Below are 22,555 nucleotides of genomic sequence, written 5' to 3'. Positions count from 1 at the left end.
AAATTATGAAATCACAGCCCAAGATGGTACTAGACCTATATGTACAGTTAAGCTATCTCAAAAGGCCAGGGATAAATACTTCAGTGAGAGAGATGAATACAAAGACAGACTAGAAAAAGCATGGGATAGAACTGAAACCGATGTGCTTAAAGTGTTCGAATGCAAGGAGTGTTCAGGAACAAATTCAAAATACTTTGAATCAACTCAGGTCCAGTTATGTGACCTATAGATTGAGGTCAGAGAAATATTCCACCTTTTTAACCAAAACAAATGTGGAAGAAAGCTTGAAGGAACGTGACATATAGAGAGACATGGATCAGGGACGTGACAGTCTTATATTTAATGCAGTCACAGAGGCTGAAACTAGATTAGACCGCTTGAGGGAAGTTTAGTCCTAATGCTCTAGTTCATCCAGCCATTATTCAAAAAAATAAAGTTCATTGCATTCCAATATGTCCACAATAAGCACTGTCGCCATCAAATCACGTGCAGACGCTGATGCTGCAAAAGCACGAGCCTCTTATGCAAAAATGGAGCATTAAAGTTAGAAAGCGCTTCTGGTCATAGTTAACATGCACTGCATCAAGAGAAAGAAGCTGCTGCTGCTTTGGCACAGGCTGATAGCCTTGAAGCAACCATAAACCGAGATAGCAGAGAGGATCTAAGTAGCCAAATTATCTCAGAAGACCCTGATAAACGCACCAGAGAATATGTACTAAGTCATACCAGTAAGCTCGGACAATGGAGGAACCAGTTGTAAATACTGAACCTTTAAATATACAATCCGACAGGCACATTCGCAGTCTCTGCAGTGATTTACAAACCTTCATGCAAATTCACTTCATCAGGCTCACCTGCCAAGTTTAAATCAGCCGAAGGATACGCTATTTTGCTTTCAAGAACAAAAACATTACAGACTACAAATGCCTGATCAGCAGAAACTTGCCCCCACTCATCAGACAAAATAAGCAGAGTGATACATTGAATCACAACATCCTAAATACACCTCATCATGCACAGGCTGTTAAATCACAGATGACAGACTTTGTTAAATTAATGGTTCGCGGTGAGCAAGTTAACACAGGACTTACAAAGTTTGAATAACGTCCAGAGAACTACAGATTGTGGAGTTCCAGCTTTTAAGAACTCAATCAATGACCTGAACATCACTGCAAGTGAAGAACGTGGTCTTTTAGCAAAATGGTTAGGGAGCAGGTCTTCAGAATTCGTGAAAACACTCAGGTCAGTCAATGTGAATAATCCCTCAATAGGGATCAAACTAGTATGTGAACGACTTGAAGCGTGTTACGGTAAACCAGAAAATATTGTAGAAGCCCTTCTCGACAAAGCTAAAAACTTTCCCAAAATTTCAAACACAGATAATCAGAGATTACCAGAACCTGGAGATCTGTTGCTAGAATTAGAGTCAGCTAAAACGGATTCATTTTTACCAGGACTCAGCTATTTAGATACTTCTCAAGGGGTGAAACTCATGGTTGAGAAACTTCCATATAGCATACAAGAAAAATGGACCTTCCAAGGTTCAAGGTACAACGAGGGAAAAAAAGTGGCATTTCCGCCCTTCTGTTTCTTCTCAAAGTTCTTTCGGAACTTAGCAAAAACAAGAAATGATCCAAGTTTTGCCCTTAACTCCCAAACTACAGCCAGTCCAGGTTATCCAAAAGTTGAAAGAACTACGAAAAAGGTACGATAGCGCCAAAATACCTATTTCAGTACACAAGACCGAGGTGAAAACACTTGAAATTTCTCCTTTCACAATGGGTATAAAATAGAGGATCCAGATAGACAATGCCTTCTGCACAAGAAACCACACCCTCTTTAGAAATGTCGTACTTTCAGAGAGAAACCTTTAGAAGAGAGAAATAATTTACTTGAAAAATTTGGAATCCGTTTCCGATGCTGTTCTTCTACAAATCACCTCGCTAGAGACAGTAAATCTACAATTAAATGTTTGGAGTTTGACAATGAGAAACATGTAACTGCTTTACACCCAGACAACTTTAACCCAAATTCTGCCAACACCCTGGGCCCTGTGTCAAAGGACAGCGGGGAGGAGGGTGAAAAGATGGAAACTTTAGTCACATCTACATGTACTGAGGTCAGCAAACATGATAACAGTCGATCCTGTTCAAGAATATGCCTGCTCAAGGTGTATTTCAAAGGACATTACGAAACATCCGTCAGAATGATCAAAGTAATAGATCTTTAGCCAAGTCAGTTCTTTGATCTATTCAATATAGGGGAGAATCCCACTCCGTACACACATGCAGAGAGGAAAGATACATTCGGAAGAAGAGCAAGTGGATACATAATAGAGACTGGATGGAAGCCTAAAACTTCCTCTTCCTGCACTTATATAGAGTGTGATCAATTGCCAAACAACAGGAGCGAGATCCATACGCCTGACGTTGCACGTCATCACCCTCACTTGAGAGCTATTGCTGATCACATCTCACCAATGGATGATACTGCGCAAATTCTTCTGCTTGGCAGAGACCTACTGAGGGTACAGAAAGGTAGTGAACGCAATGTACCCTATGCCCAAAGACTTGACTTAGGATGGGTAATACTGGGTGACGTTTGCATTAACAAGATGTGCAGACCAGACGTCAATGTCTTCAAAACAAGCATGCTCGAAAATGGTTGTGTATCCCTATTTGTACAATGCCCTTGGCCTAATAGCTTCTTTATAAAAGAGTCTCACCAGAAAAGTTCAACAAGTTCAAGTTAAATCATACTGACAGAGCTAACTACATCTGAGAAAGGTGGTGAAGGTCTTGGTGATGCTGTATTTCAGACAACAAAGGATGACAATAAAACGGCACCTTCAATGGAAGACAAGGAATTTAAAAAAAATTATGGATAAAGAATTCTTCAAATTATCAAATAGTTGGGTTGCCCCACTCCCTTTTCATTCAACTAGATGTCATCTTCCCAACAATAAGGAACACGTTCTTGTGAGATTCAACTCGCTGAGGCATAAATTGGAAAATAATTCAGAAATGAAAGCATTTTGTAGCCTTTAGGAAAAACATATTTGACAACGGCCATGCAGAACAAGCTCCTCCACTTGAAAGGAGTGAAGAATGTTGGTATCTCACAATCTTTGGAGTGTACCATCCACGAAAGCCAGGTCAGATAAGGGTGGTATTTGACTTAAGTGCTACATTTCAAGGTACTTCATTGCACAACGTCCTCCTCACTAGACCAGATCTTACAACCACCTGGGAATGTTAATTCGCTTCAAAAAAGAACGTGTCACTATAACAGCGGATATCTAAGATGTTTTACTGATTTGTTAAAGAAGACAATAGAAACTATTTAAGGTGTGGTACCGCATCAATGATGTGCATGATGAAATCATTGTATACAGAATGAAAATTAGAGTTATGGTAGACTTAACTAGATAACTCCTTTTCTTCAAGGTCCATAGGGTCCACAGGGATACCATGGGGATATTATGGTTGGAGAGCAGGCACCAAACAGTTAAAGCTTCAGCTCCCCGGATGCCTCGGGGTCCTCCTCCATATATACCCCTAGCCATAGGACTTCAGTTTAGTTAACAAGCCTCAAGGCAGGAGAAGGGAGAGAAATCATACACCGGAAATGCTCTTAAACAAAATGAGGGTATCTGTGACAGAAAGAAAAAGTACCCAATGCAGCCAGGAGCGTCAGAGTGGGTGCCCTGTGGACTTTGAAGAAAAGGAGTTATCTAGGCAAGTCTACCATAACTCTTATTTTGTTCTTCAGGGTCCATAGGGATCCACAGGGATACCATGGAGATGTCCTAAAGCAGTTCCCCTAGGGTGGGGGACGCTCTTGAGCAGAAAGGAGAGCTCACAGCTCAAAGGAAGCATCCCAAGAGGCAAAAGTATCAAAGGCATAACACCTAAGAAAAGTATGGACAGAAGACCATGTGGCTGTCTTACACAATTGTTCAGCCGAGGCACCACAATGGCCCTACAGACCGATTAGAACGTGCTGTCGCTGCGCTTGGGACAGGGAGATCAGCCTGTGTGTACACCTGAGAGATAGTCATGCGTAGCCATGTCACCAGCGTCTGCTTATTAGCTGGCCATCCTCGTTTGTGAAAACCATATAATACAAAAAGAGTTTGTACACTCCACATAGATACGGAGAGCACGAATTACATCAAGGGAGGCTTCACATACAGAAAGATCTGTAGCCTGAAAAGCTGGAACTACAATTTATGAATTAACACGAAAACGGGGCATTACCTTAGGAGTGTACGAAGAACAGCTTTATCCTGGTGAAAAATAAAAAATGGAGACTGACAAGAAAGTGCTGCCAAATCAGAGACTCTGCGAGCAGAAGAGATAGCGAGAAGAAAAAAAAAAAAAAGTGTCTTTGCTGTCAACCACTTCAAATCTACAGAGTCTAGAGGTTCAAATGGGGGAGCTTGTAGCCCCTAAAGACCCAAAGACACATCCGACAGTGCTATCGTGGAACAAAAGGAGGCTGAACTCGCAGAACTCCTTGGAAAAAAATTCTAACATCTGGTAATGAGGCAATCTTCTTCTGGAACCAGACTGACACTGCAGAAATTTGCACTTTCAAAGTAGCCAGGCGGAGAGCACGGTCTAAACTTGCCTGGAGAAAAGCCAGTATCCTGGAAATCCTAAACACCTTAGGGTCATACTTTCTCTAAGAATACCATTGACCAAAAGAATGCCAAACTCTGTAATAGATAAGGGCCGAGGCAGGCTTCCGTGCCCTAAGCATCGTATGAATTACAGAATTGGAAAAACATTTTGCTTTTAGGATGGAAGATTCAAGAACCATGCCGTCAAAGCCAGACGAGGTAAGTCCGGATGCCGACAGACACCCTGCGATAGCAGATCCTGCCATAGAGGAAGAGGATATGGACTGTCTATTGACAGATTCTGTATGTTGGTGAGCCAATGACGTCTGGGCCAAGCCAGAGCCACCAGTATTACTGTTCCGCCTTCCTGCATGAATTTTCTGAGAACTCTTGGGAGGGAGATCGGACAAAAGAGATACGCCAGCTTGAAGTCCCACCATACTGTCAGTGCGTCCACGACGGCTGCTGATGGGTCTCTGGACCTGGACCCGTACCTGGGGACCTTGCGGTTGTGAGGTGATGCCATGAGATCTCTCTCGTAGACCCCATTTGTTTACCAGGAGCTGAAACACTCCCGGATGGAAAGACCAATCTCCGGCGTGTATGTCCTGGCGAATTAGGAAGTCGGCTTCCCAACTGAGTACTCCTGGTATGAATATTGCCGAGATGGACGGAAGATAACATTCTGCCCAAATCAGAACCCTTGTCACTTCTTTCATGGTTGCGTAACTTCTTGTGTCTTCCTGATAATTGAGGTAGGCCACTGTTGTTGCATTGTCAGACTGAATCTGGACTGGCTTGCCCTGGAGCAGGTCCTGTGCAATGACAAGCGCTTTGTACACTGCTCGCAGTTCCAGAATATTTATTAGCAGATGACTTTCATGATTTGTCCATCTTCCCTGAAAGGTGTGAGGACCTGTCACTGCTCCCCATCTGCGAAGACTGGCATCTGTGGTGAGACGCACCCAATTTGGAATCCAGAATGGACGTCCTTTGTTCAGATGATACTCTCTCTGCCACCACAGGAGGGAGTGACAAACTTCTGGAGTAAGAAGATCCTTTGGGACGTTATTTGATGATTCTCTCCAAATGAAATGGACAGTATCAATCTTTACAGAGGCCTGGAATTGAACGGAGCATACCCCACCAGTGGATACCATTGATCCCAGGACCTGCATTGCTACAGAATGGATACCCTTTGCTTGCATATTCGCAATGATAGGGCCACAATCTTGTCCTCTGGCAGAAACACCATCTGTGCCGAGAATCCAGAAGAGCTCCCAGATGTGCCATCTGCTGTGTTGGAGAAAGTGATTATTTCTTCCAATTGATGATCCAGCTGTGCTTTTGTAAGCAGGCTATAATTAGATGAAGATGGTTTTGTAAAACAACTAGAGTCTGTGCCATAATCAGAAGGTCGCCCAGATTTGGCAGAATTCTGAGATAGGCCGTCAGGACTTTCATTATTTTGGTAAATACCCGGGGAGCCGTAGATAGGCCAAAGGGTAGAGCCTGAAATTGGTAATGTTGCTGAAGGACAGCAAACCGCAAAAATTGCTGGTGGGATGGTATAATAGGAACATGCAGATATGCATCCTGAATGTCCAGGGAAACCATGTAATCCCCCGGCTCTATTGGCAAAATAATTGATCGGAGTTTCCCTACGAAACTTGGGTACATGGATAAACCTGTTGATGAATTTTAGATTTAGTATAGGACGATAGGCCCGTTCGGTTTCTGAACCAGAAATAGATTGAGACACAGGAACCGGGACTATTACCCCCACCTGCAGCAGGGAGTGAATGGCTAGCTGAAGGACCAAAGCCTTTCCCACATCTGCTGGAGGATCTGTGCAACAAAAACGTCTGGGGAGGATGCCTTCTGAAAGTGAGGGCATACCCCTGAAAGACCACTTCTCGGACCCAGGGATCTGTTGTTGTTTGACATCAAAAATCCACAAACACGAAGAAGTCGGCCTCCTCAGGAGGAGGCCCGCCCCATCAGGCAGAAGTTTTGTGGTCCGGTTTAGAAGCTGGATGTCTTGCCGGGCCAGACCTTTTACTTTGTCGCCTTGATATTTAGCGAAAACTAGACGTCTTAGAGGAAGGCTGTTCCCTTGCTCGTCCCTGAGAACGGAGGGACCGAAAAGAAACCTGCCTAGACTTTATAGTCTCCGTAGATGGCAGACCTGCTGACTTTGAAACTGCCACAGTAGCTATTTTATCCAACTCTGCTCCAAAAAGTATTTTTCCATAGAAAGGTAAAACTTCCAGTGCCTTCTTTGATCCTGTATCAGCTTTCTAGGATCTTAACCAAAGGGCCCTGCGTGCCATTATTGAAGCTGCTGATGCTTTAGAAGTTAAAATTCCAGCATCTACAACAGCTCCTCCCAGATAGGAAGCAGCTTCCCGTATATGGGAGATATACATCATTTGCTCTCTGGTAGCATTTGTTACAGAATTTTCCAATGCTCCCATCCATTCTTCAACAGCTTTGGCTACCCAGGCTCCAGCCATAGCTGGATGAGTAACAGCTCCAGATGATGAAATTATCGTCTTAAGGCATGCTTCAATCTTTTTATCCGTGGAATCCTTCAGGGAAGATGCCAACGGAATAGGCAATGTAGTATTTCTGATTAAATGTGTCACATGAGCATCCACAGTAGGAGGTACCTCCAGCTTAGTACATACAGAAGCCGGGGTAAGGATACAACAATGTTATTCTCTTATTCACATAAAAAAGTTTGCCAGGGTTACCCCATGCCTCATCCATAAGCTCAGTGAGCTGTTCAGATGCAGGGAACTCCGTTTTGACCACCTTCCGATGCAGTCAGGAAGCGGCTTCCCGACTGTGTAATCCCGATAGGGGACTAATGATGGGATTTCGAAATCCCGACGCCTATCATCCCTACGTCGGGAGCCCGACATACTGAATGAAGGTAAGCCTGGCGGCAGGCGCGGACAGCCGCGGGGGTGACTTAGGGTTAGGCATCCCCCCGGGAGGGTTAGGCACCCCTAAGACAGGGTTGGGGGGGGGAAAGGGTTAGTAATACTTACCTTAATTCCCTGTCGGTATATACACTGCTGCTGGTCTTTCGGCGTCAGGATTTGGTTCAGCGGTATTTCATACCGACCCCGGTGCAAACATAGTACATCCATACAATCCACAAACTGCTTCATTACCTGGGAAAAAGAGGCTACCGAAGAAGGCTCTTGTCCAGGAACATGTAAACTGGACTGGTTAGGTGGCTCTTTATGACAGACAACACACAAACCATCCTTAGGGGGGTATTCAATTTGGAGTGAAAAGTCCGTGCTGGACTTTTCGCTCCACATCGGAGGTTTTCCGGGGATAAAGTATCGGGCGCGTGCCCGCTTTATCCCCGTATTCAATTAGCAGTCAACGAAAACGGGAGCCGGCGGAAAGGTAAGTATCGCCAAAAAAAACGGGAATTTTTGAGAAATATTCCAGGGACCCCCTAAAGGTGTCTAGACATGGGGGATCACTATGGGTGCCCCCAATTTTACCTGCTGAAGGAAGTTGGGGTTTCTAATAGCCGTGGCAGGTGCATATTTGCAGCTATGAAGGGGTGAAGAATAGCACTTAGATTTTTTGGGGGGTAAAAGAAACTTCCTATCAAATTTGGGGTACATGAAAATGGGGGTAAGCATATTTTTAAGTCCCTAAAATTATTTGTTAAATTCTGCAAAAATGCACCTACCACTACTCCCGCAATGAAGAAAACACTTGCCGCACACTTGGGGACCCCTCTGAATTTAATTTGGCTATTTAAGAAGTGTGTTCCCTAATTTTTATTTTTATCCCCAAAATTAGTTAATTTTTTTGGGGTGTCCCGATTTTTTTTTTTTTTGACCGTTTATTTTTAAATGACATTCCCAGGGATGCAGGCTATTTTTTTTAAGCCTGCACCCCTAAACCATAATTCTGCACTTTTTTTTCGCCACCTATTTCAGTGGTGAAAAGTTATCCCCATTTTTTTTCAAGGACTTTTCGAACCTGCTAAAAGTCTTTGAAATGGAATACGGGGTTAAATTATCGCCGATTCTGACATTTCGCTCCAAATTGAATATGGCCATTAATGTCCTGAGGGGACAAATAATTCATACATGCTTTACATGAAACCAGCATAGAGGGCTCCCCCCATCTTTAGACATGTTCAGTAAAGGCAATACATGCAATGTTATGTGACAGCCTTCACAAAATCTAAATGAATTTGAAGTACTCAGAAAGAAACCTCCACCCCAAGGGGATGGAGGGAAAAAACAGGTATAGTTATAATTGACAGACAGAAATAAAGACAGTGTAAATACAGCAGCTAGCAAAGTCACATACAATGCATATGTAATAAAATTACAATCGACTCTAAATCAACTACACAAACACAAAGGAATGGTAGGATCACTATATACCTTAACCAAGGGAGAGGTATACAGGGAGACTGACCCAAACCCTCCTGAGACCAACAGCTACAGGGAGCACTGAGCGTGGACCGTGAGCATCTCATATACACATGGAGGGTAGGCGGAGCAACCCAGACGCGCAAAACCCTTTGTAGAGACTGCGTCTGGGTCAGGGGGAGCAGCACCTACCACCACATAGCTGCGGTATTCAGCCGGGTACTGCGGTATTCAGCCCAGCGTCAGACGATAAGGCCCCGGTGGTGTAGGGAGGACGCGGACATTCCCGGGCCCTGACAGCATTGGCTTCTGGTGCGTCTCTGATATCAGAAGCAAGAACTGCCGTGCGCGATTCCCAGTAAGCAAGGAATCTCCTTACCCGACATCTCCATGCGTCCTGTTGCAGTCCAGGTCGCAGCATTGCGGCTAACAAGGTTAGCCGCGACCCGCAGAAATCACCAGCCCAGTTACTGGTGTTGCGGCCCGGCAGAGGTAGATGGAGTCACGGTATATGCATCTTAATTCAGTTGCTTAGTACTGCCAGTCCAAATACATAAAATTAATAAAACATAAAAAAAGAGCTTCGGACTGCCTGAGCAGTCCCGTTACAAAGGTGCGTCTTGAACCTGCCGCACCAAACAACTGAAGCCTTATGGCTAGAGGCGGGATATATATGGAGGAGGACCCCGAAGCATCCTCGGAGCTGAAGCTTTAACAGTTTGGTGCCTGTTTTCCAACCATAATATCCCCATGGTATCCCTGTAGATCCCTATGGACCCTGAAGAAAGTGCATGTTTTTGGTAATAATCCTTCACCTGTGGTGGCTACCTACGGACTTAGAACAGCTCAAGAAGAAGAAATGGAATATGGCACGGATACAAGGCAATTCATTAAAAGGGACTTATGTGGATGATGGACTTAAATCCCCACCTACTCAAAAGAGCTCAGGCGATGTTAAATGCTGCTAATTTGAGACTTCACAAGATAGTTTTGAACAGTACCCAAGTTATGAAGGCGTTCAACTCAGAAGACTATGCAAAGGATTTAAAGAACTTCGATCTAGGCGTTGATACTTCTCCAATTCAGCGCAGTCTAGGAATAAGCATAGATATAAAGAAAAACACCTTCACATTTCAAGTGTCAACGGAAGAAAGACCATACACCACAAGAGGAATCCTGTAAACAGTCTCTATGACCCACTTGGCTTTGTAGCTCCAGTATCAATACAAGGGAAGTCTTTGCTAAGGGAGCTTTCAGCTGATTCACAAGACTGGAATGCCCCACTCCCTTTAGGAAGGAAACAAGAATGGGAGATGTGGAAAGATTCCTTACGTTCCCTACAGCAAATCCAAGTTCCACGTTGCTATGCCTGTGTGTCACTTATTGCAACAAAACACTAGGAGATTTGTATTTTCTTAGATGGTTCAACAAAGGCCATAGCTGCAGTAGCTTACCTAAAGGTGACAGACCCTAAGGGATCTTGCCAGGTTAAATTAATTCTAGGCAAGGCTAAGTTGGCACCACAACCTCAACACACTATTCCGAGACGCAAACGGTGTGGGGTTGTACTTGCAGCAGAAATAGCAGAGCTTATATTAGCAGAATTAGACATAAAACCAGATGCGGTTAAATTCTACACTGATAGAAAGGTAGTTCTAGGTTACATATACATCAGAAGATGTTTCTTTTCGGAACAATGTGCCTACAGATAAAAACCCTGCAGATCATGCCACTAGGTCAGTTCTTACAACATTTCCGATGAGTACCACCTGGTTAACAGATCCAACATTCTTGTTACGTCCAGATAATGAATCACTTATTGCCATAGACTCTTTCGGATAAACCCTGAATCTTTGCCCACAAGTAACTACGTTGTTCGTTACTACAGTCACAAGGAAACAGCTTGTGTTTTTCAAAGTGGATGACACTCATAAGAGCTATAGCATGACTCATTCATATTGTGGTTCTTGCCAATACCTTTTGGAATCGTGAGTACTTGACTACTTTACAAAAGTTGCAAATGGCAATCTAATTGTACCAACTTACAAGAAAAAGACCTTGTGCTACTTAAAAAGACAAGCAGGTCAATCGAAATGAGTGGCCAATGGGACTAATTCTTACAACCTCTCCCAGCGGAGATAGAAAGATTTGGAAAGTAGAAGTCAAAGTAATTAAAGATGGAACTGCTAAAACACTGTCAGACCAATTACAAAGACTGCTTCTTATGTCTAGGAGAGCTTGTGTTATTTATTATTCAAGCATTACACTGATTTTGTCTCTTTGTCTTAGGTTTGTAGAATCACTATTTAACTATGCAGATATCAGACAGGGAGTGTACTGTATCCACAGCACTTCTATTATTGTATCATAGTCTTGATAGTGATTTTATGTGACAAGCTTATACTTTGCACTCTGCTGGTTAAGTCTACTCTGTTCTGTGCAGATCAGCATTCATTTACCATGTGACAGGCCAAAGAGTTGAACCCTCCCATTTTATTTTTCTGCAGTTATTCTATGGGCAGAGCTTATTTCCCCTTCATGCTAAGTACCTGGAAGTGACGTTGAGTGATGGCGGAAGTGCGATTTCACCAACCGCTTCGGGCTCCCCACAAGATTATCTTTCCCCATCTATGCCCACGTGGATGGTAGGGAATGACGTTGGACAGTAGCTGATGACGTCAGGGTCCTTTCCGTGAAGGGCATCTAGACACTACCTTATTCGGTGTATGAGTTGCTAACAGGAGCTGTTAAGTCTCCACTACCCTACAGGCTTATACAGTATCTACTTACCACACATTCTCTCTCTCTTATTTATTACCACAAGTACAGTGATCTACTCTGAAGAACCACAGCTGTATTATATAGACAATCATTCCAGTCCGTGTTAATAAAAGGTAGAACGGTCCAGAATCCTCATGGTCTGTGGATTAATAGATGGACTTGATTTAGCTGTCTAAATAGTTACACACTGCTTAAGTGTAATGAGGGTCAGTTTTCTTTTTTTTTCTTGTTTTAAACCAGCTTTATTCAGTCCCTGGTTGGCAGGAGGCATATAATTACATGAAAGGCTTGACTCGAGACTCTTAATTCTCTTGGTTTTCAGAAATTAAGTCTAAATTTGGAATCTTCTACACAACTTTTTTTTCAGTTCCTCCAAATGAAACTTTTCCGTGGTAAGGTTATATTGCATATAAACCACAGGCACCTCAGTATATTGGAATCGTGTCTTCTCATGATCCCTATAAACTCGTTTGGGAGGCTGACTTGGATGAGGGACTTTATGCCAATGACTGGATGGAAATGAGAGAAACCTCTAGATCCGGTTTGATGAGAATACTATATAGATAGGCAAATGGTGCTACTAGACTTACCAAAATGTACCAAGGTCATTCCTTCATTTTTCATGCCTTCATATTTGGTGGAGCTGCCCCAGACATGGTTCCTGGCCTGACGTACACAATTTATTTTCCATCCTCCATGTCAACATCTCTATGACTTTAACAGAGCAGAGGCAGCTGGGGACCACGAAAGCACACTGCAGACTCATCATATTTTTATTTTATTTTAAAATGGAGTTTAAAGATTTTTGGCATACTAAAGGAACAAAAACAAAATGAGCTAATACAAAATCATCTAGGCATGGTATATATGAAAAATGTAACATCTCCTCAGAATAATGAGGAAGGACTGAAATACACTTATAAAAAAAAAGGTAAGCAGGGGTACAGCCATGTAATCAAAAGCACAGTAATAAAAAAATAGCGTAAACTAGTAGACTTGGATACAAAGGAAGTAGACAAAACCAAGCAATTTGCAATTGCCATCAATGTGTCGGTACAGCCTAGGAGCAGTACCAACAGAGACTTTAGGGGCATACACACAAGAGTATATCGTTTAACGATATATCGTTCCGTGTGTATGCAATGAACAACCAACGATGCACACTCCCTCTGGACGATAACGATATCTTTGGTCATCCGTACATGCAGGCCAATTTGGACGATATCATCAACAATTGCCTGTTCAGAGATGTGTTAGGATGACTCACTGAAAGATATCTTTCAGTGTGTACAGCCAATATAATTTGTCCTGCGCTACAGAAAGTTCAAGGTAATTCTTTCACCAATATCGTTCATACAGCACATCGTCCCGTGTGCATGCGTTTCTAGGACTCAGAACTGTCTGGCCTTGCCAAGGGAGACTAACCATTTGGGCCATAGGCAGTAGAATTTAGCTAACACACTCCTGGCAGTGTAGACAAATGTTTCATGGCTAATAGTTGCTTTAACCAGAGAGCCATTCAGCAAGGACAGTACTGGTAGGGGCTAACCATGTTCGAGCAATAAAAACTTTCGCCAGGGTGAGAGCATTAAACACATTGTGTGGTGTATTTGTCCAAAAGATCCTTAGGCAGGATACTTAAACAGTACCAAAGGTAAGGAGCATTCCAGAAGAAGAAATGGCCAGTCACACTCCTTGCCAGTACTTCCGATCCACAGGACAATACCAGATAAGATGCCAGGTGGTGGATTCCAAGGACGAGCATTAGAGAAACCATCTTCCCTCCAAATCTACACAGACTTATCGGGGACAGTACGTTCTGTGGAATATAAAAAGCTGAATTTGTTGAAAGAGCCAAATTTGTGGTCGTCGAAGGACTATCTTCCGAGTCCATTTCAATTTCCCATCTCCACTTAAGTTTGGGTAGAGAATCATCATGGTAGGCACTCAGTGGTAACTCTAAAAAAAAAAGGAAACCAGTTTCCAAGAAGCCCAAAGAACAACAGAAAATGACTGACAGGGGGAGTCCTGCAGAGCAGGTGCAGCACCGGAGAATTGTGCCTACAATGTGTGACGCAGTTGTAAATAAAAGTAGTAGGATTGAGGGACATTGAACAAAGAGCATAGAAGGGTGAAGGGTTTTCGGGCATCAGACTCTTATAACTGTCCTAAAGAGTGTCCCCCACCAACTCCAAACTGATTTAGCTTGTAAAGCTTTTCATTCCGGTAGCTGCAACTCTCCCCACAGTGGCGTGGCACGATCCACACAATGTAGATGGTTAATGCGCCTCAGTACTACAGACCAAGTTTGTAACTTGCCCCCTCTATTAGTTCGTAAGCTCTTGTGAGCAGTGCTCCAAAACCATTTGTTTCATGATATAATCACTGTCTTAACATGCGTTTTGTTTGAAATCTCCATTGTACAGCTCTGGCATTATATAAAACTAATATACTCAAGAGGATGGACAGCAAAGTACAAACAACTCATCCAAATCATGACAGAACTACTGCACAACAATTCGGCAATTAATGATACAGCATTAATAAAGGATGAGAAGTTGGACGTGACCAGGCTTACGGCCAGATTCAATTAGCTGCGAAAAGCCGAGATCTGCAAAAAGCGCAATGTTTTCGCCGAATTCGCCTGTTTTGAAGCGAAGTTTTCACGTACTTTCACTATGCACATCCCCGCTTTTCGCCCCCTATTCAATTGCAAAACAGGCTAAAAAACGTATATGTGCGAATGCAGCAAAACTAGCGAAAAGGACAGCTTTTATTGGCGAAATCAGTCTGTACCCCATAAAAAGCATCAATATAGAAGTGTTTTAATAACCCTAATTAACCACTTAACTGACGAATTCTTTTTCCAAAAACCGCTCCAAAATTGTCGGTTTCTTTTATGATTGAATTAGGTCAAGAACATCATTTTAAACTTATCCATCACTATTTTATTTAAATTTTTTTTTAAAAATACAGTATACCATAAAAATAGCAATTTTTATGTTATACTGTAGTGATGGCCATTGACAGCTGTACCATCGATGGTTCAACCATCGTTAGAAGCCATCAATTGTTTAGCGATTGGTCGAAATCTGTGTAGACAACAGCCGATGTTTCCCAAATATCGATTAAGGGTTGCCATGGATGGTGCAACATTGATGGCCACCAGCAATGACAAACCACTTGTTTCGGTCAGACCATCAATATTTTTGCAAACAATCGATGGTTTGCAGACCATCGATGATTGGTTGCCGTCCCATATATATATAAATATATATATATACATATACAAACACACATACTGTGTGTGTGTGTGTGTGTGTGTATATATATATTCCCCAAAGGTCTCAATGAAACGCTAGGCCTACAATGTTTTTTATAAATATAAGGTATATTACTACATATTATTCCCTTGTAGTTTATCTGTTTTTGCTTCTAAGGAATTCTTTAACAATATACATTATAATATTTGTTGTTAGATGAATAGCCATGGGAACCTGTAACCCATTATTACCTTGTGAGCCACTGGTCATAATGTTCTGTATAATATTGGTCTATACTTATGATTGTAGGGTTAATATATATATCCACAGCTGAAAATGTACTACACATAGACGTTTTTGTATAATTAAGTATGTGTATGCTCATCTCATTGAACAGGTTTCGTATATATACTATTGCAATCTCATATGTGTATTCTGTATGAGTATAAGTGTCATTTTTATATGTTTATTTTAAAGTATTGGCATAAGAGACGGCTGGTTGCTAGGCAACCATGCACAGCCGTCAGTGGTCCACTCACACTGCAGGCGCGGTGTGTTGACGTCATACGGATGCGCAGCATGATCTCAGCGCGCTCCGGAGGACGGTCGGCACTGGCGTCCTCTAGGTGAGTGTGATTATGTGTCCATGTTATTGATTGGTGTATGTATATATGTATGTTGTTTGTAATATGTTTGTATCTTGTCCCTGATGACGGGGTGACTCCCGAAACGCCAGCATATTAAAGGACTTTTATATATATCATAACCACAGTCTCCAGAGTGCCGCCTACATTGGTATCATGTGGATGGGTTTTCAGCCCTAGGAGGGCACCGGAGCATTTGCCTATATCGACAGGAGTGCCGGATACAGTTGAATCTCTCTCTCTATATATATATATATATATATATATATATATATATATATATATCTATATCTATATCTATATCTATATCTCTATACACATACACACATATATATATATATATATTTATTGTGGCGCACCTTTGTATATCCTTATGACTTTTTCTTACTTCTGTATGAGATATATATATGTATACACATTTTTTTTTTACAAACAATCTACTGCCCGATCACTGTGTCCAGCAGTGATCGAGGCAGAGCTTGAGCAGGGAGGTGGTGTCAGGTGCCAGGCCCAGGGACAAAAGCAGCTGCAGGGATTGGAGGAGGTGGACGGCCGGCAGGGACACAGAAGCGGCCACCACGCTGGAAGGAGGCCGGGACCCTGAAGCCGCCACTGACGCCATTGCGCTTGGAGGAGGCCAGCCCCGGGATGCAGGAGCCGTCGCATAGGGAGGAGAAGGAGGTGGCCAGGACACTGAAGCCGACGCCATCGCGCTGGAAGGTGGAGGCCAGACCTGGGATGCAGGAGCCGCTGCGCTGGGAGAAGAAGCAGGTGGCCAGGACGCTGAAGCCGCCGCCGCTGACACCACCACCCTGGAAGGAGAAGGATGTCGCAGAAGCCACCACCGCACTGGGAGGAGGTGGCCAGCCCAGGGAAGATGGAGCAGCCACCGCGTCGGGAGAAGGTACACAGTAGCAGGCAGCCGGTAATAGTAAACAGGAGCAGGCAGATGGTGTGGCGCTGGCTGCTCTTGCTTACAACTACCTACAGAGGAGGGACACGCAGGCTGCCCGATCACTGCTGGCCACAGTGATCGGGATTTACTGGAGCCTACAGACACGCCGGGAGGGGGATGCTGCGAGATGCCCGATCACTGTGGCCAGCAGTGATCGGGACACACTGGAGGGGCAGCTACGGGTACAGAGGGACCAGCAGGTCCCTCTGATGTAGGCGGCTGCTGGAAGATTAGCTTCCCGCAGCCGCCTAGTGGGCATTTCTGACTGGTCGTATCAGATACGACCATGTCAGGGAAAGCCCAGCCTGGTGTCGTCGTATCTGATACAACCGTGCCAGGCAAGTGGTTAAAGTAATTAGAGTACTTAAATTTAGTCAAAGGGCTGTTATAAGCATATTTGCATAAGTGTGGAAACATGATGGAAAGCAATTTCTTTTGGGAAAAATAATTGCTGTAGTTAAATTTGGGGTACATTAAAATGGGTGCTAGTATATGTTTGTGTCTATAAAGTGCAGATTACATGTTTTATTTGAAATACAACTGCTGCAGCCACCTGCAATCCTAAAAAAACCTGTCCCATCCATACAGCATCAAAAAAATACCTGTCCCAGTACTTTAGACCCATTTTCCATCACTTTTTACATTGTCATCCCAAAAATGACATGCTTTCTTGGGGTGAATTAAGAGGTTTTGTTTTTTTAACCTAGTCATTTTCAGGGGGGTAGGGGAGGAATTTGCCCAAGGGGTTCCGAACCAAGTCCCCACATTTGTACCCCAAAAAACAGGTGGAGAAACTTCTTTGCCTGCTTTTGCCTATGAAGTTTTTGCCTAGGCGAAAACGTCCTGGCATTGAATAGGGCGATACTTTGGTAAACAGGCGAAAACTTTTTGCCGATCGTGGCTTTTTGCCTCTAATTGAATACGGGCCTTAGCATGAAAGTTATTACGGCTTTTAGCTGTTTAAATGATCAAGTAACCATAGGCAATCCACCTCAGCACACTGCATTAGGTCTTCCTTCTCTTATATCAGGGATGGGGAACCTCAGGCCCGGGGGCCATATAAGGCCCTTGGATTCATTAGGTCTGGCCCTAAAATGGCACACTGCAGCAAGAATATATGCAGCAGTGCTGCCTGGAGCGCCCTTAGGGTGCTTCAGATGGTCACACTGCTGCCCTTACAGCTCCCAGAAGCATCCGCAGGATGCTTAGGCATTGCTGTAATCACTGGCAATTGTGGCCCCGCCCTGTGTGATGTCACAGTGAGGGGGCGTAGCCTGTACTGGGCCAGCAAATAATGTTGTATATATCAAAATGGCCCTCGGCAGAAAAAAAAAGGTTCCCCACCCCTGTCTTATATCCATAAGTACTGTCCAATATTATACACAAGGGGATACACTAAATTACAAAGACAATTTCTGCTATAAGACAATTACAAAATATCAAGTAAAGAATGCCTGAGTTAATTATTAAAGTGTTAGTAACCTATAAAAGCACTCTATGGTTAAAAAAATAATAATCGTGATTTCCCCCCATATCAGATTCCAATTACATTAACAATACAAGGTCATTTTCCAACTGCAAGGATGTACAGCAAAAAGGTTAGTTTCATCATAAAAAAAAAAAAAAAGAAATAAAAAATACTAAATTATTAAAATTTGTTTTAATTAAAAATTAATTTGTTTCATAAAAAAAGACAATGTTACAAATAATCACAAGTAACAATTACTGTAAAAAATACATAAACCGCATTGTGATGCTGGTGCAGTGACTAATAGCAGCTGGGGTGTTGTCACATGTATGGATAAGAATGTGATTAAAGAAGAACTCAGAAATAAATTGTAACTGTAATCCCTACGGCCCAACTAGCACATCTACATTGTAGATAGGAGTCAGCGTTGTGCTGCCGGGGAACTCAAATGGTAGGTGTACTTAGTCCCCATAGTTCTTATATTTGGTTGGGAGGGGGGTAGTAATGCTAATATTGTATTTCTGGGTAGAGTGCTCCTTTAATAACATCACAGCTACTTCTACAAATTAATTCATCATGGGGATAATACATATAATTGAAAAAACAAACACATTTTTTATATATATATATATATATATATATATACACATACATACATACACACACTTCAGCAATTAGAAAAAAACACAACCTACTTCAATAAACTAGTTTGTCATGATTGTCCCCTTTCATACTTGATTTTCTATCATATTGTCTATAATACATACGTAAATGTTCCCGTTGCCTTTATTGTACATTAAAAACATTTGGTCAGCAACTAAACACTCTCCACTGCAAGCAACATACTAAAGAGGACTTTAATACGTCAAAGTACACATGTTCCATGATATTTGTAAATTAACCAACTAAAATTTTAAAAACATTTCTGTATTCTAGGTCACGTGTACAGCGGCGATATTTGGATGTTACTGCACTATATCACTGAACACAAGGGTGCAGAAGGCAGCCGTCTGGTTGCCTGAAGTCTTTAATAGCTCACCTTGTTTGTGAAGGAGCGGGCAGGTCTAGGTTAACCTAACGTCATGGATTCATTAATTTGAGATGACTCATTTTATCTGCTGTCACCTGACCTGGAGAGACCAAAGCAGGTGCCAGCTTCATCTACTTGAGAGCATGGCAAGTACGTTGGACGCCTATTCGAAGAACCCGCACCAAGTCTTGCCAAGGTTCAGGCTTCAACAAGTCTTACTGCTACACTAGAGCATTGTATACAAGATCCCAGCTGTCACCATATATACACCAGTCACATGAGGTTTGTCATTATAGGACTGCCGCTCAGCTAAGACAGACTGTGGTGTCAGTCACTATGACTCGTCTGTCTTATGTTTATGTCCGCTCACTAAGGGGGGGCAAAGCATGCAACCAATTGTATGTATGTATACGTAAGATCCAAAAAGCAGCTATTAATCTGTAACCCATTTTCCCCATCTGACCAACACTTCAGACCTCAAAACGGTTTGGCTGTTACCATGAATGAAATTACTGCACTGAACCAACTTCTTACAAAGAACTTGGTAGCAGCAACCAGAGGGCGGCATTATATCAACCAGAACGCATTTATTATCAGCACAAAAAAGTTCATAAGAGCATTCGCCGATGACGATGGAATGAAGGACCTGACACCGGCCACGTGGTTCTTTGCTCGGTGACATACAAAAGACCAATGTTACATTCTGGGAATAATCCATGCAGATGAAGACGCACAACGCCTATCATTCACTATCCAATCACAAGAGCAGACACGAAGCGGAAGGGTTAATAGCTGACTTTGCGCTGCCTCCTCTTATAGCCTACAGGTTTGGGAAGAACAAAAAGCTTCAGTCTTGTTAATAGCAAGAGAAAAAAATAAATAAAATACACGTAAAACTTATTACTCTAAAGAACTGCGATGTCTGCACACAGCGGAGACAGACATTTTACAGGCCGAACCAAAACTAAAAAAATATGTAGTCCAAGCATCTTGTGGGCACATTAATATCACTGAGGCATTGAGCTCCTAGTGACTAACTCCGGCCTCTTGAATAATGGTACAGCCCAGAAAATGGCTCCCACCACGATGTGCACCTGAGGTAACCGACAATGCACATGTTCATGGAGTCATTCGCAGACATCAGTGGCCATGAATCGCTAGTCAGTTTTCTATAGAACAAGAACTGCAGCAACGAGTACACGGTTCTCAGTGCACTATCCAAATTTTTATATTCTTATAGTTGAATACAAGGACACAAAATTTTATTCTGCTTAAAAAACAAAAAAAACTTATATTTGTTACTATGTGTTCTACCACCTTTTACATGGTACCACTTTTCATAAATACATCCGTTATTCACATTACACAACAGATAACATACAGGAGTGTTAATAGTGTGCCCACACAGGGGTCACGTGGCCCATATCCAACTGCACTCATCGACCAAGGGAAACAAGACAGGCACATGGCACCAGGGGGTCTGGGCCTTTATGGTCACAAAGTCACACCTATGACATGGGACACGAGGATCCATTATTTGCCAGCAGTGGCACGGGTTACTGGTTCTGATGGACAGTCCTCTCCCTTTTACTTCACCCATCACTAGATAAAATTACAATATCTCTTTGTATGTAACTCTCTGCATTAATCGGTTGCAAACATTGCGGTGGAATATGGTCCTCCAACTTTGCAACACTTTTTGGCCATCACCTTCAACTGCATCCCCCAGTGTGGGAGTAGGCAGAAATTACAGGGTTTGTTTGGTCGGGTTATTTTTATTTTATTTTTTCTTTTATCTATAACAGTATCAGTTTTTTTGTGTTTTGTTTTTATAATTAGCAGATTAATGTGATTTATATAAATAAAAAAATGAAAACAATGAAATTCTATATCTTACACACACAGCTGACAGTGAACGGTTTTACAGACCTGTTTTATCTGACCGCATTTGCATTTACTCCCACTTGAGTGGATCAGCAGTAGTTTGACTCTATACTCAGCGATTTGCAACCACTTAGGTTTAAATCTTCCTACATGGCTGCCACAATCACAGCTTCATCTACTAATAAAAATTACTTTTCGTTGTTAGCTCCTGAAAATGTTACACAAATGCAATATTTATAAATCATTTATGTGTGAACATTAGTAGCTCTTCTATAAAAACATGGACTTCTTGTTTGATTTGCTTGTATGTCATGTTCTATAACTGTTTTGCACTCAAATTCAAACTTACTACTATAGCTCAGAATAAAAAGATGTTTTTTAAGTCATAGATAAAAATCCATACTTTTACAGATTTGGTTTGTTAGAGCATATTCAAAGTGCATGTTATCTGAACGTGAAATGCTAATCTAAAAAGTCCAAATTCAAAGACAAATTGAACCTAATTTTTATGAATTTGGCAGATACAAGAATCTCAAATACAGCTAACAAAACTCAGAACAGAAAGATTACATTTTTCATAAACATGAAAACACCAGTCTTCTATTCACAAAATATACCCTGTCACAGAACGCTCCATCTTCCACGCAGTCACCTACTGCCGGCCACTTGTGCTCAACAGTGTAATCCACCATTGGTCACCCATGTTCTTCACTAGTTCCTATAGCAGGACACTTATCCTTCACACAATGCCCTATGATAAATTGTATGCATTATCAATGTAAAATACAATATCCCCTTAAGTATGACATTTCAGAAGGGTCTGTCCTTTGCTGAATGCCTTTACAATCACATCATCACTACATGAAATGGCAACCGGTTCTCCGAGACCCAATACTACAGTAACACTGGCCAGGAGGAATGTGTGTGCATAGGTTCTTGTCAGTGTATTGCTCTTTAACTTTCACTGACCTGAAGGAGAATAATTCTCTTGAGACCGTGTGTCCATGCTGAACACCCTCATATTAATGGCTTGAGGAGGACTGTCCTCATTGCTACTTCCTGGGGGTGACAGCAATTCCATCTCCTCCCCCCAATCAGTCACCGGACAGTGTCCATCCGGGGAAAATGGACTTGTGGGTTTAGATTGCACAACTTGCTCATCAGGGCTTGCATTGGGTGAAGGTATGACCAGCTTTAAAGCTTCTGCTTGTTGGGGAAGCCTTTCCTCATGTGGGGTGGTTGGAGAAGCTGCGGCGAGTTCTTTATTGGGTAGGTCTTCCTCAACTTCTGAGGAATCATCGCCTTCACCCCCACTAGCATCTGTCCATTCACCATCGTCTTCGTCCTCCTCCTCATCTTCACCATTATCTTCAGGAACATTTTTGACTTCATATCGCTTTCTGTCCACCACTGTTGCCGACACTTCTGAAGTCTTTTTCTGTACTTCCTCGACCTTTTGTTTCTCCTGTAATAGGGGAATCATGGTAA

General features: G+C 42.5%; 1 protein-coding gene across 1 annotated transcript in view; it reads right to left on the bottom strand.

Moving 5' to 3' along the window:
* CCDC9 (coiled-coil domain containing 9) overlaps positions 1–22,555 on the bottom strand; it is a 91,071-nt gene that overhangs the window by 48,612 nt on the left and 19,904 nt on the right. Inside the window, exon 12 of the mRNA XM_088458109.1 lies at positions 22,037–22,532. Coding sequence (XP_088314235.1) covers positions 22,037–22,532 — 496 coding nt within the window. The remainder of the gene's footprint in view (positions 1–22,036; positions 22,533–22,555) is intronic.

This window comes from Taudactylus pleione, unplaced genomic scaffold (genome assembly GCF_031769625.1).
Source record: "Taudactylus pleione unplaced genomic scaffold, aTauple2 ptg000809l, whole genome shotgun sequence".
Classification (NCBI taxonomy): Eukaryota; Metazoa; Chordata; class Amphibia; order Anura; family Myobatrachidae; genus Taudactylus; species Taudactylus pleione.
This window is presented reverse-complemented; position numbering and strand designations above follow the sequence as displayed.